Genomic DNA, 13,491 nt, shown 5'->3' on the forward strand with positions numbered 1-13,491 from the left:
TTTTCAGCCTCACGTGGTATCAGTGTGTATGTACGGGATTTATAAGTGGATGGTGAGTGTGACAGAGAGGGTTTGTACGGGTTTTTATTAGAGAATGATGCGCGTGTGTGAGTAACCGAGTATGAATGTTTGACACAGGGATGTTTTCTCAGCGAGGCGATGAATCTGATGAACAATATGTCCTATTTAAAGCCCTGTGTGTGTGTGTGTGTGTGTGTGTGTGTGAGAGAGAGAGAGAGAGAGAGTGTATTCCGTATGTCTTAGGACTGTTAAAATAAATAAAAAATAACAATGACTGAGTTATGTGTGTGTAAACCGAACACAGATGAATATGATTATTGAAGTTCTGGAACATCTGTGTTGGTGAGTGTGTGTGTGTGTGTGTGTGTGTAAATGTACTAAAACTTTGACGAGTATAAGGTGTGTGTGTGTGTGTGTGTGTGTGTGTGTGTGTGTGAAAGTATTCTCCTGAGTTTACTGAAGCTCTGGTGTGAATTTTAACATGGTGGCTTCAGCCGCTGATGTTCCCTCGTCAGCAGCAGCGAATCAAAGCAGCACCTCGCTGTCCTGCCACTCGGCGAGCAACTCTCTCTGGGGCTGTGTGTCCATCGTCCGGCTTCTGTCCCCTGCTGTCCCTGTCCGGTCGAGGGGAATGTACCGCTTCTGCCTGCTGGCTGCAGCTGTCCTGCTGCTGTGGGGTCAATGCAGCGTCTCTGGAGGTAAGAGCTGAGATATGACAAGTATGGGTGATCTGAGGAACGATCGCCATATTACCGGACTTGGGGTGGGGTCTGCACTGTGGCCACACCCTCTCTGAATTATTTCTGCAAATAAAGCAGAGCACAGTAGAAATGAAATAATTGTTATTATTTGAGGACATTAAAAATGGCATCATCTGAACCGTTCTTTATTTCTTTATTCATACATATTCATCATGTATAATATCATAAGGTTGAGAACAGAAGTTGAGTCTAGTGTGTGAGTGTGGGTGTTTATTGATGGGTCTCCTTCAGGACGGGTTTTCCTGCTGGATTTTCGGAACGAGACGGGAGTGAGCTCTGAACGGGCGGAGCAAGCCTGCAACGCTCACGCTGGACACTTGGCATCGGGGGCGGAGCTCCGGTTTGCCATTCAAGAATGTTCCTTCTCTGTGTGTTCTAGAGCCTGGCTGTCCGGGCCGAGCATTGGGTGAGTGTCTGTGGGTTATGCAGTCAAGTCTGATGCAGAAAAGGAATGGAAGCAGCTACAATAGCAGCCATGCATATCTGCAAGTTTATCATGGTTACGACAATGATGACGAAAGTTAAATATGTAAACATGTAAAAATGTATGTACATGCTGTCTATAGGAATTTAGATTTTTACCTGTTTACCTCTTTGTATTGTTAATCTCTATGAACATTCTTACATATATTTATACTCAGTAGATATTTATTTATTAACAGTTTAAACAAATTCCACAACTTGTACAATAACACTTACACACATCCTTGCACATTGTTGTTTTTTTCTACACTGTACTTGAGAGACACCATCTACCAGAATCAAATTCCTTGCATGTGCTTGCACATACTTGGCCAATAAATACATTAATGGCATTTATCAGAGAGGGTGGTAGTAGCCTAGTGGGTAACACACTCGCCTATGAACCAGAAGACCTGATAATAAATCACAACCATCATACAGTTGGTTTAAACGGCATAACACCAGCAGTGGCAACACGTGTCCAGTTTCTGGCACGTGCACAGTGTGAAACTTGCATTTTGCCGGCAGGACAACAGTGTGCAGGCGTGTTGAGCGGGCGGGGCTACATGCGGTGGACGTACAGGTGGAAGACGCGGTGGAGGGTGGTGAAGAGGAGCTGCGGCTTGGCTCGTTCTGTATCACGAATGATGGTAAAGTGTCTTTCTCGGCCCGATAATGCCACGTCGCCTGCTGCAGGCCACAAACAGGACGTTGTGTTTCAATGATGCCTTGTCAGATGTCCCATGCGGAGACCCGCCCTCCTTCCCTCACGCACGTTTACGGGGCCAAACTGGACTGGCTGTTGGGGACGAGCTGCTGTACGAATGCGAAGCGGGTTTTGCAGCATACAGCGGAGACTCAGCCTTCAGTCTTCTGTGTGACAGCTGTGGGGAGTGGTATGGGTTTGTCCCAACCTGCGAGAAGACAGGTCAGTGTGTGTGTGTGTGTGTGTGTGCTGATGCCTTGTTGGTATCCATGATGTTTGTCTGTCTGATGACAGGTGAGAATGCAACATATGCATCTTTGGATGACACGTTTGCTGGTGGAACCAGGGCTCCGCCTGTTGGAGGAGAGGAGGCGGAGCCTACAGAGGGGGAGGAGTCTACAGGGAACGTGCGAATGTCTGTGACTGACCCACCCGTGGCCCTGCTCAGCCAGAAACATCTATTTTGGTTTCCTTCTGAGGCGTTCCAGGACACAGAGGTGCAAATCAAGACGCCCACAGACCAAATTGACATCGCAGATAAATCGGCAGGCAGCCAATCACAGCCAGAGAGCAACAAAGATGGCCACACCCTGGAAAAACCTACTGACGTGCATCAGCAGAACACTGATGGGTCCTGGTTGGATGGACATCCTGTCAGTAACGAAGAAAACACTACTGTGGTGGGCGTGTCCACAGAGGCGGAGTCAGAGGATAGGAAGACAGATGAGGAAAGAGGAGAAGTGGGGCTGACAAGACAAAAAGACAACTCCACCCCCTCAGTTGCAGTCAGCAATGCCCCCAGCCCCACCCTAGAGCACAGCACCATGGTGTACACACGAAGCCCCACCCCAGAGAATGTCAGCAGCAGTCATGAAGGGATGGGGCCAGATCTGACCACTCCCTCAGGGGTAGAGCGACCTGAAATGCCACTTCACCCAACAAAGAGTACGGACCTGGCCACACCTCCTGATGACATCATCATCCTGTCCACTGACATCGGCAGCCAAACTGTCAATCAGAACAACTACACACAGCAGGGTGGGGGTACTGAACTGCCCTGTGGGGTGGACACCTGCTCGCCCACGGGAGGCGGTCCCATGGTTGCCATAATCACTGTGGGTGTGGCTGTGGCACTAGCTGGCTTGGCACTTGGGGCGTGGCTCTACCGTAAGAGGCAGCAGAAGAATTTGCTCTATCAACTGAATGACGGTGGCATGACACAACAGACGCAGAGCATAGAGATGCAGTTCACGGATTAAAACACACAACACACACACACACACGTAAGCACTGGACTGTTGGAAATGACAGTGTAGTAGAGAGTTAACGGCCTTTCGGTCCACTTTTACAGAGAGGGAGAGAGAGGCTGCACAATGGGTGCAATCACACTGAAAAGAAACGGCCATGATGTTGGTGAGGTTTTGCACAGGGAATACAAGAGTGAACCCTTTCATTTTCTTTGTAAACTTTATTCTGACCGATGGAGTCGACCACCCCAACAAATACCGCAATTGTGGCAAATCTATATATCGGTACGTTTAAATATTAACACATTTTACATGGTGCATCTGCAACAAAATAAATGAAGGCCTCATATACACTGTGTGTAAAAAAAAAAAAACAAAAAAAACAACTTTTGAACCATGCGAGTTGTTTCTCCACAGCAGATTCTAAATGTCTTCTTTGGTTTAAATAAATTTAAAATGCCTGAACTGATGGTTTGTTTATTCAAAATCCGTAGGATATTTTCTCATCTACTAAGATGTGAGCACTTGTGTAGAGATGTTTGTGCGTGTGTGCACGTGTTCAGGCAAGTGTGACATATGTAGCATCTGTAGTGACACCACAGTTATTGTCCTTCATCGACATCAGCACAAAGCCAGCGTTTCCCCAGTAACTGGACCAGCTGTTCTTAATCAGCCAATAAGATTGACCGTCGAGGACCCCGTAACCCACTGCCAACACGGCGTGATCCAGGTCATCAGGTGTGTTTTCTACAGAGACAAACCACACATTGTCAGAAATTGACAGGCATGTGTGTGTGTGTGTGTGTGTGTGTTTGGGTGTGAGCGAGCGAGCGAGCGAGCGACTCACTGCATGCTGGTTCATAATACACTCCGTGGCTGTAGAAGGTGAAGGATCGGTGCGCAGCATCAATGCTGACAGCTGCTGGGGCCGAACTTAAACAGCGCCACCTTCAGGGCTTCAGTGTCACCACTGGTCACGTTGGTGTAGCTGGTGACGCGCGCCGTCGCTGTGGAATCGTTATTATGGCAGAAGCCATTCTGAAAAACACACAGACCTTATCGATGACAAGGTCTCACACCATGAGGTCAGCATACAAGATGTCTCCACAACTTTTCAAGTTCCCCTATTATGAATAACATGACTACGAGTTCCCCGGCCTGTCTATGGCGATCAGTGTAAAGAGTGTTTTGGTCATTCGGCTTCACCATTCAGAGAGCGGCAGCTCAAACATTCAATCTGGAATTTGCCCCTTTATGACGTCATAAGGGGAAAGGTTACCTTGCGTTTCTCATGCTTTTTTCCTCCACCCTCCCCTAAAACATTAACTTCACCGACCGTCATGGTTTCCAAATGGGTGAAGCTTTACAGTTGCTCAGTGATCGGATGTAAAAATGAACACATTTTTTTTTAAGCTCAGTCATGAGAGACTCTGAAGAACCAGTGGGTTCATTTTTTTTTTCTGGAAAAATCCCCAACACGACTTCCGGGTTTGTGGTTGGTGAATGGTGTCGTTGACGTCATTTCTGCGAATGGTGCGCCCTCCACATTTCGGAAAGAGACCGATTAAAAAACAAAAAAACAAAACAAAAGAAATTTCACAATAGGGGACCTTTAAGGAATTTGGGTGGAAGCTATTTGGTTACTACCACTAAATCACAGACATATAATCGATCAGCCCTGTGTCCCATTTTGCTTGCACTGTTGTCCCAAACCTTTAAAAAGAGACAAGGGGAAAGGCTGTAATGACCCTTGAAAAATGTCACCATAAAGATCAATGCTTGGACAACTAGAGGTGCACAGAGTCATATTAAAGTTACAGCGCACACAGAATCAATAGTCAGAGGCAAATATTGTAAATAAATATTGTACTACAGCCTTGTGGATCAGATGCTCACTTATAAAGTCACAGGTTCAAACCCCACTTACTGCCATTGTGTCCCTGAGCAAGACACTTAACCCAGGGTGTCTCCACTGCTCACTAGTGAATCACTTTCACTTCACCTCTAGAACACAACGTTTGAGTAAATTGTGTGTGTACCATGCCGCGATAATCGCCATACTGGTCGGTTGTTGCAATGCCACCATGTTTGATCAGCCACTCGTACGCTCTCCACTCCTCCCCACCATCACAGCCGTTATTCCCGAAGCCCCAAGTGCAGTCGACCAGCATCTGTTCCGAAAGGACCTGCAGCATCCCAGTCTGAAGGAGACCGAAGCGAGTGTCAGAGTCAGAGTGAGGTAGTGTGTGAGAGATACACACAGAGAGAGAGAGAGAGAGAGAGAGAGAGAGAGAGAGAGAACCTTGAGGAACAGTGCTCCCTCCAATGCTCCTGTTGTGGCAAAACTCCAGCAGGAGCCGCAGACAGCCTGATCTTTAACTGGTGTCACTGCACCTACACACATACACAAAATAATACAACGGAACCGAGCGATACTCCAATCATTCCAGAGAAATCCCTCATTTCCCTCCAGAATCCCGCCAAAAACATTTCCCATGATGCATTTGGGAACCACAGTTGGTTTGTTATGTTAACTGTTATTTACATGATGACATCAAATGCTAATTCATTAAATTAGTTAGGTTTATGTGTGCGATGTCGCATTAATAAAATGTACCATACCATAGAGCCTCCAGTCGAGCGAGTCTGGTGGGGACACAGACCGCAGCTCGGCAGGAAACGGGCGCCCCCTGTTGGGCGTTCCGGTCCTGCTGCCACGCAGCACGGCCACCTCGGCAGCAGAGCGATCGGCCAGGTGATTGAGGGACAGCGAGTAGGACAAACCCGCCCGGTTCCTCGAGTGAACAAATCTGGTAAAAAAAAAAAAAAAAACAAAAAAAACCAAAACATCACATTCAACACCCGTGTGGTGGAGGCGGCCCCGCTTCTCACAATCCTGTCCGGGTCCCCCCCCCACTCACCGGATGTTATGGACAAACATATGTTCTCGTTCCTCATGTTCCTTCGCATCACCATAATAACGTCCAAACTGCTGTTTAAAATGTCCAAAGAGCCTGTGGGCGTGGCCTACAGGAGCGGTGTGGAGCAAGTCTTGCATTGGATTGGCCAGCAGTCGATGCTCCACCCCAGGTCCAGGAAAAGGCCCACAGCTCAGGCCTGTGTGCGATTCAAAGAAACAACGGCACAGTTAAAGACATTGGAAGCCGTGCTTACTGGGTGTGGCCTACTAGTTTGCCTGTACTCTGTGTGTGTGTGCGTTCAGCACCATCTGGACGGTTGAAGTCCTTGTCCTGGACGCTGGTCCTGAAGTCGCTGTAGTCCAGCAGGTATTTGTCGTAATGAGAGCCAAGGAGGGTGTTGTAGCCAATCATCTCGTAGTGCACAGGTGCAGCCACCGAGGCCCCTCCCTCAGGCCGGGTGACCCACAGCGTGTAGGTGTTCCGCTTGAACTCCGCCTCCGACACATTCTGCCACACCTCACACAGCACTCCTTCAAAGTACTCTGTTCTCACATACTACAGCACGCCATACACACACACACACACACACACACACAAATAAACAGCCTGTCCAATCAGCACCCAGACAGACCTTTCATTGGCACTGGAACACACACCTGGAAGGCTGCTGTTAGAGGAAGAGCTCCCTGTGGCAGAATGGGATCTTCCTGCGTTCCATTCACCTGGAAACACTTCATCACGTTGAGCTCAGTCTCCGTGGTAACGGGGGTTATTTTGTAGCTGATCCCTGATGGCTTTTCCAAGGCAAGCTGGAACGTTGACACCTGACCTAATACAGACGATCTTGAACTAAAGCATTAACAAATCCTGAAAAGTTAAACAAACAAAGAAAAAGTATCACGTTCATCTCACCATAATAATAATCAATCCGGCTTCTGCCCCGCTTCATATCAACCCAGGCTTCAAACGGCTCCTTAATTTCAGCGTAGGGCAGCGAGATCACGCCTGTGTAACAACATGCAAATAAATCATATCACACACACTCAGACACCCAGGCAGACAGACAGACAGACAAACAGACAACGACCCAGAGACATTTACATTTACGGCATTTATCAGACGCCCTTATCCAGAGCGACTTACAATCAGTAGTTACAGGGACAGTCCCCCGCTGGAGCAACTTAGGGTTAAGTGTCTTGCTCAGGGACACAATGGTAGTAAGTGGGGTTTGAACCTGGGTCTTCTGGTTCATAGGCGAGTGTGTTACCCACTAGGCTACTAACACCCTTACACCCAGGCAGGCAGACAGACACCCAGTCAGGCAGACAGACACCCAGGCAGGTAGACAGACACCCAGGCAGGTAGACAGACACCCAGGCAGACACCCAGGCAGGTAGACAGACACCCAGGCAGACAGACACCCAGGCAGACACCCAGGCAGGTAGACAGACACCCAGGCAGGTAGACAGACACCCAGGCAGGTAGACAGACACCCAGGCAGACACCCAGGCAGGCAGACAGACACCCAGACAGACAGACAGACACCCAGGCAGGTAGACAGACACCCAGACAGACACCCAGGCAGGCAGACAGACAGACACCCAGACAGACAGACAGACAGACACCCAGACAGACAGGCAGACACCCAGACAGCCAGACATGCGCGCACCTCTCACGTGGTACGTCTGTCCAAAGTCGGGCGCGAGCATCCGCGGGGTCTCCGACACTGCGGAGGGAGGACGCGGACCACAGCATGTTGTAATACATAATCGATCACTTTCTACTGCAAACGCAACCAGATAATGAGTAGCGACCGACCTGAAGCGCCGTTCGCGAAGGTTGCGAACATCAGGAATAAAACCACGATCCTCCACTTCATCATCACAGCTGCGTGGAAAAATATTCACAAACAAGGCAACAAGAGGTTCGAGCTGAAGTCCACCAGCTGCCGTTTTTAAAATCGCGGAGTCATGTGACCGAGCGGAACCCGCTGATCACGTGACCGAATCAGCTGACACGTTTTACGTCATCGCGTCGGTGGCTGAAAGAAGTAGAAACACATATATATTTTTTAAAGAGTTAGACAAAGAGGACTTTTATAAAACGTGATTTTTAACTATTTATTTAATTACACAACATGAGGAATTCTGGATTTGCATGTAAAACATTCTAGTTTTGTTTTTGTTCTTTCTGGTTTGTTTCAGTGAAGCCTTCATTTGACCCCATCCTGCTGATTACCTATTTTCACCTAAATTCTCCTTAATAATTATCCATAGTTAATCTATATTTCTGATTCCTGTTGTTCCTGTCATCTTCTGTTACCATTTCCTCAACCATCTGAATTTAAAATTCACATCTGAAGATCAACATGAAGGTTTAGAAGGTTACAGCTAAAGCATATCAAATCTAAAAATACTAATTATAAAAACTTTAAAAGTCTGTTCAGATCTTCCTGTTTCATCTGGGAAGTGGTTGGGCGAAGGAGCTCTTCACATCCCACGCTTGTCCCAGATGTTGCAGACACTTTCGCGAATGTTCATGTGTAGAGGGGTCACGTGATCCTTTGCAGGTTTGTCCTGATTGGCTGTTCTTTCTCCACCCATTTGTTAGGATTGGTCCTGATGGCCATCCATGCACTCTGCTCATCCAGCGACGAATCCATCCAGGCTACCGTCTGACCATAACTTTGGCCTACATACAGATAGACATATAGATCGTGTTATAGTTTTTGGGTTGAAGCCCATTGAGAGGTCATGTTGGTAACAATAAAGCGCGTGAACCTGTGCCACAGCTGAAGCGAACTCCTCCCAGATACACAGATGTGTGTGTGCTTTTGTCCCAAATGCTAATATCTACACACACTTGCGTGAGGTCACATGCCTGGATCCCATCGAACACCATGGTGTGGTTAAACACAGGGTGTGTGCTGCGTTTCACCACCCGAGTCTGCTGCCCACTGGACTGACTGGCATCTGGCAAGACACAGCTGGCACACAAAAACAGACACATGAGAATTTAGATGGGCTTATTTTTTGCAAATTCAGGATTATTCGGATGTGTTCCGCACCCTTTGACGTATGTGCTTGGTGCTCCATGTTTGGTGGAAGGCAGATGAACTTCTCTGAGCCAGATGTGCAGTTCTCCCGTAAGAGGAAGATCAGGTCCTAACACACACACACACACACACACACACACTAGCTCATGATGGATGGAATGAAGGGGGTGATAGTACGAAATGTGTAAAGTTCTGTTACCTTCAGATCCAGGGGGTGTGAACTTCATAGCCATCAAGATGGTTCCTCCGTTTGTGGCTGAGCCAGTGGTCACCAGATCCTGTCAGTTTGGATGTAGCGGGTTGTAATAATTACTATAAACTAGCTGATGCTATACACTGATCTTTGCAGCCCAGTTATATGGAAAGGTCGGGAGGAAGAGCAGATTGTTGAATTGACTCACTCGGGGTTGGAGGCCTTGCCAGATTGGCTCACTTTGTTCCCAGTTCCATTGACTAAGCTGTACCACCAGTCCTCCCAGAAAGTGGTTCCGCCTCACAGTGTCCGAATGCCAGACCGACAAACTAACAGCACGACTCCTGAGATCTGCATCTTGCACTCGGAACTGTAGCGGGAATAAGGGGATTCATGGATTCACATGTCCAATCAGAAACAGGATTTAAAGACTTAAAAACCAAGTCCAGTTTGTAGTAGCTCATTCATTTTGTAACTATGGTAACAGAAACAGGAATACTGCCCTGCAGACCATGTCCTGGAGGACCGCCATCCATACCTGTTACCCCAACCTACCACAAACGCCATCAGCCTGGAAGAACCTGGGCAGAATGTTCTACAATGAAGGTGTTCAGCATGGTTTGGGCGTGATTTTCTTACTCTCAGTGTCTCGTTGTAAACTGGGTTCACAGTTTTCTTCTTCACTGAAGTCTTCCTCTTACTGTGTGAGGATTTTCCTGGCAGCAGATGGACCTTAACATATCTACAAAACACACACACACACATAGTTACTGATGTTGTATCGTAGTGAGAATCTCACGAAAAGTTAACTTCACTTACGGGTTAGTGTGGCTCTTGCCGGATGCACTGAGGTCTTCACAACGATACACACAGACCACAAGCTCCCCCCTCTGGGCGTTGTGCTGCATTGAGAAGAAGATCCGCCCATCCACAGCCACGTCCTCAGGGTCCTGCATGCTCAACACACTCTCCTGACTGCCGTTGCACTGGACGGAAAACATTCCAACAAGCATCATCACTGCACCAGTCTGCACAGGTATCTCAGTAGACATAACCAAGATCCAATCACAGAAGCCACCACACAGCATGTTTTTACCGATTCAGACACTAAACCTAGTCTGGGGTAGGTGGACATTGTTCTGATTTATATCACGTATTCATATCATAAAAGCATATATCCAGTGTTTACTTCTATGGCTTTTTTCAGTATGTCCATGTGTCCACTACGTTCTTCTGGACCCAATGCAAGATATCTGAAGAACATCTTGAGGGAAATTTTGTTCAACTGATGTGATTGTGGTGACCAATGACAGCTGACCATTGTCTACTGTCAGGGAATGGTTACCCCAAACTATTAGTACTTATAGATTTGTTAATTAACAATCAATTTTTAATTTGAAATTAATTGCAAGCTTAATGGTATTTTAAAAATAGTTGCCTGATTCCTCTTTGTCTTGTGTGTGTGTGTTGTGCTTCTCTCCTCACCACATTGCTGTCCTGCTGGCTGCTGGTTGAAGTAAAGTCAAGCAGCTCAGGTTCAGTGCAGCTGTTATTGTCTCCAATCTAATGTACAAAATAGCAAGCAGAAATCTTCATTTCACAAAGCAGGAACAATAATTTTCTTGTAGGCATGTGTAGAGATAAGATTTGAATTTTTGTTTATTTCAGAATGTGACAAAGACCACAAAAACCAACAAATGCCACAATTAACACAGGACTTTATGGTCTCCTGGTTACAAGGTGTTACCCGTAAGGTTACTACCATCATACTACTACTCGCCCTCACTGAAATGTAGAGGTTTACTAAATGCTCTTTGTGCTGTTTGTAAGCCGTAGTTAAATTAAAGTAATTCGTTTATTCATGAAGAGTGTAAGAGTGAACCTGTGGCGCAGGAGACCCTGGCGCTCTGCCTGCTGTGCTCTCCTCATTCAGCCTGTCCTGGCCATCTGCTGGACAGAAGAGCCGGGGGGTCAGTGGAGGATCTCTGTAAGCCGCAGGTAGAGGCGATGACCTACCCGTGGTGGCCACGTTATTGTCCCTTTTCTCTGGATTCTGGAAAAAAAAAAGATGCAAATTTGGCATCAATGCCACTGCAGTTGTGGATTTATATGGGTGAACTCTGACCCTGCCCATAACAATGATGAAATTTTGATTTATGTTGAATAGTAAAATCTAGCCAATCATGTGATGCCAGAAGAAAATTTTCCATACAGATTAAAAGTGGCTTCAAATTTCAAGCTCTTTATTTATCGATTGATTAAGATGAGATGACAGAACAGAAATGTTAGTGGCAGGAGTGTAAAGGTTTGAGGGGTTCGGGTTTCACCTTTAAGAGCGGTATTCGCGAGCGGGGCCGGGGCCGCGGCGGTTGGCCGCAACTGAGGTTTGTGTCTCTTGTGAATCTTGTAGAATAAGGAGTGAATAATAAGGAGTTTAGTACAGTTATTAATAAACGAAATCCACTGTTAGAATACTCACTCCTCGCTCCGCTCTTCTTCTGGTTTCTCAAACACAGAAATGACAGACACATCTGCAACAACACACACACACACACACACACACATCAATGGTATAGGTGGGGTGTTTACACACACAAAAAAATTGACCTTAATTGACCTCAAATTGAATTGAATTTCAAATATAAAATCTGACCCTGGTGACCCCTATCCCGTTTCTTCTGCCGAATGGAAGTGTGTACAAGATCAGCCCCGCCCTTCTGATGCCGCTTGTCTCTTAAGTCAGTAAACCATGCCCCAGACAGGCAATGCAGGAGCTCCGGATCATGCACAGTTAAGGTCAACTGACTGTAAAACACACACACACACACACACACAAGTTAAGTGCACATACACAGTACCACACATTTACTCTTCTTCATAACTTTACTCCAGTGGTTTGCAACATAACCTTGTGGTTGACACCCACACCCACACCCACACCCACACCCACCCACACACACACACACACAAACACCTGATTCTCCTCTTTTCCCGGTTCTGAAGTTCATTGTCCTTCTGGAGAACCTTCAAGATAGAAGAAACCTCTTCATCTGTCAGCTCTGTCAGCTGCACAACAGGATCCATCAATCTGTCTAAAACACACACACACACACACACAACAAATAATAAGCCAATCGGCCATTAAAGTAGCAAAAGATGGTGACCCCTAAAGGAATTGAGTAAAAAGGCTGGTACACCCTATGTAGAACCTGTCTGCGTGTGTGTTTGTGTGTCTGTGTGTGTGTGTGTGCATCATGTGGATACAGTCGTTCAGTGGAGAAAATGCAGAGGAGTTTGAATAAAAGTTTACTCAGTTAAAGAAGAAGAGTCTGTGGCTTCACGTTTGCTTCCTTAGTTCTTCTAAACCTTTCAACAAGTGACTCTGCTGTCCTCCTGAACACCTGACCCTCAACAAACAACATTTCTCAGCTATTAACGCACACACACACACACACACACACAGTACACTGTACCTTCAGCCCAGTGGTCCAGATAAGTCCTGTGTTCAGAACCCGAATTCGACTGTCTGAACACAATCCAACAGTGAAAAAGTATTCAGTCGGAAAACATATTACAACGCGCGCAAACACACACACACACACACACCTACAGGCGGATGAATCGTCCGGCAAGAGGAACAGGTTTATTTCGATAACAGCTGTTATCTTAACCCACCCACTAAACACACACACCTGCAGAGGAACTTGAGGCCAGCAGGCCGTGGAACGGAATTTTAAAACCTTGCTGGAGCGCACAAAGCAAGATTTGTATAGCGTGAATGCATTTAACATAATAATTCTGCCTAATTCTACCAAAGTATTCATCTTTTCCTAACCAAGACTGTCTTTGAGGAGTTAGGTGCCTTTATAAATCAGTCTCGTGTATGAGAAACACATTCCTCAACATGCCTGAGACAGCTGGTGGTATTCTGGATCTCTACTCAGAATGCAACAGAATGCAGGAGCCCTGCAATTTCTCCCATTTCGACAATGGGCTCTTCACTACATATGCAGCTCCGCCCGTGCCTCCTCTGTCCTGCAGTGAAACACTCGATTAATTAAGATCTGGTTTCAGGTTGACAGAGAGATTCTCCTTTTACCAGCAAATGGAAATAAAATGTCATGC

At 46.7% G+C, this 13,491-nt stretch overlaps 2 protein-coding genes and 1 pseudogene across 4 annotated transcripts; 1 reads left to right on the forward strand and 2 right to left on the reverse strand.

Moving 5' to 3' along the window:
• Positions 1–590: 590 nt before the first annotated feature.
• susd5 (sushi domain containing 5) lies at positions 591–3,654 on the forward strand. The gene is made up of 5 exons (XM_028992057.1): positions 591–719; positions 1,014–1,188; positions 1,773–1,894; positions 1,981–2,172; positions 2,245–3,654. The coding sequence occupies exons 1-5, from the start codon at positions 653–655 to the stop codon at positions 3,207–3,209; spliced, it is 1,521 nt and encodes a 506-aa protein (XP_028847890.1). The 5' UTR covers positions 591–652; the 3' UTR covers positions 3,210–3,654.
• LOC114797269 (digestive cysteine proteinase 1-like) lies at positions 3,399–8,080 on the reverse strand (annotated as a pseudogene).
• A 144-nt stretch (positions 8,081–8,224) lies between these two features.
• On the reverse strand, positions 8,225–12,984 carry sytl1 (synaptotagmin-like 1). 3 transcript variants are annotated; one of them, XM_028992056.1, is made up of 15 exons: positions 12,840–12,984; positions 12,341–12,458; positions 12,020–12,171; positions 11,846–11,897; positions 11,694–11,769; positions 11,383–11,419; positions 11,249–11,313; positions 10,852–10,929; positions 10,186–10,352; positions 10,006–10,108; positions 9,575–9,736; positions 9,373–9,451; positions 9,186–9,282; positions 8,899–9,104; positions 8,225–8,809 (listed from the first exon to the last, which is right to left on the reverse strand). In XM_028992056.1, the coding sequence occupies exons 2-15, from the start codon at positions 12,448–12,450 to the stop codon at positions 8,670–8,672; spliced, it is 1,524 nt and encodes a 507-aa protein (XP_028847889.1). In that variant the 5' UTR covers positions 12,451–12,458; positions 12,840–12,984; the 3' UTR covers positions 8,225–8,669. The 3 variants fall into 3 exon arrangements, with proteins under 3 accessions (XP_028847889.1, XP_028847888.1, XP_028847887.1); XM_028992055.1 differs by having other exon boundaries at positions 11,249–11,316; XM_028992054.1 differs by having other exon boundaries at positions 11,249–11,419.
• Positions 12,985–13,491: the final 507 nt, after the last annotated feature.

This window comes from Denticeps clupeoides, chromosome 9, assembly GCF_900700375.1.
Source record: "Denticeps clupeoides chromosome 9, fDenClu1.1, whole genome shotgun sequence".
Lineage (NCBI taxonomy): Eukaryota > Metazoa > Chordata > Actinopteri > Clupeiformes > Denticipitidae > Denticeps > Denticeps clupeoides.

Bases quoted from the DNA above. Each gene is read 5' to 3' on its own strand.
- sytl1 (XM_028992054.1), bottom strand. From the start codon at position 12,450: ATGGATCCTGTTGTGCAGCTGACAGAGCTGACAGATGAAGAGGTTTCT. The intron at 12,172-12,340 runs GTGTTTGTGTGT...TGTGTTTTACAG, and splicing joins CGGGAAAAGAGGAGAATCAG to TCAGTTGACCTTAACTGTGC. The intron at 11,898-12,019 runs GTCAGATTTTAT...GTGTTGTTGCAG, and splicing joins ACGGGATAGGGGTCACCAGG to ATGTGTCTGTCATTTCTGTG.
- susd5 (XM_028992057.1), top strand. From the start codon at position 653: ATGTACCGCTTCTGCCTGCTGGCTGCAGCTGTCCTGCTGCTGTGGGGT. The intron at 720-1,013 runs GTAAGAGCTGAG...GGTCTCCTTCAG, and splicing joins TCAATGCAGCGTCTCTGGAG to GACGGGTTTTCCTGCTGGAT. The intron at 2,173-2,244 runs GTCAGTGTGTGT...GTCTGATGACAG, and splicing joins CCCAACCTGCGAGAAGACAG to GTGAGAATGCAACATATGCA.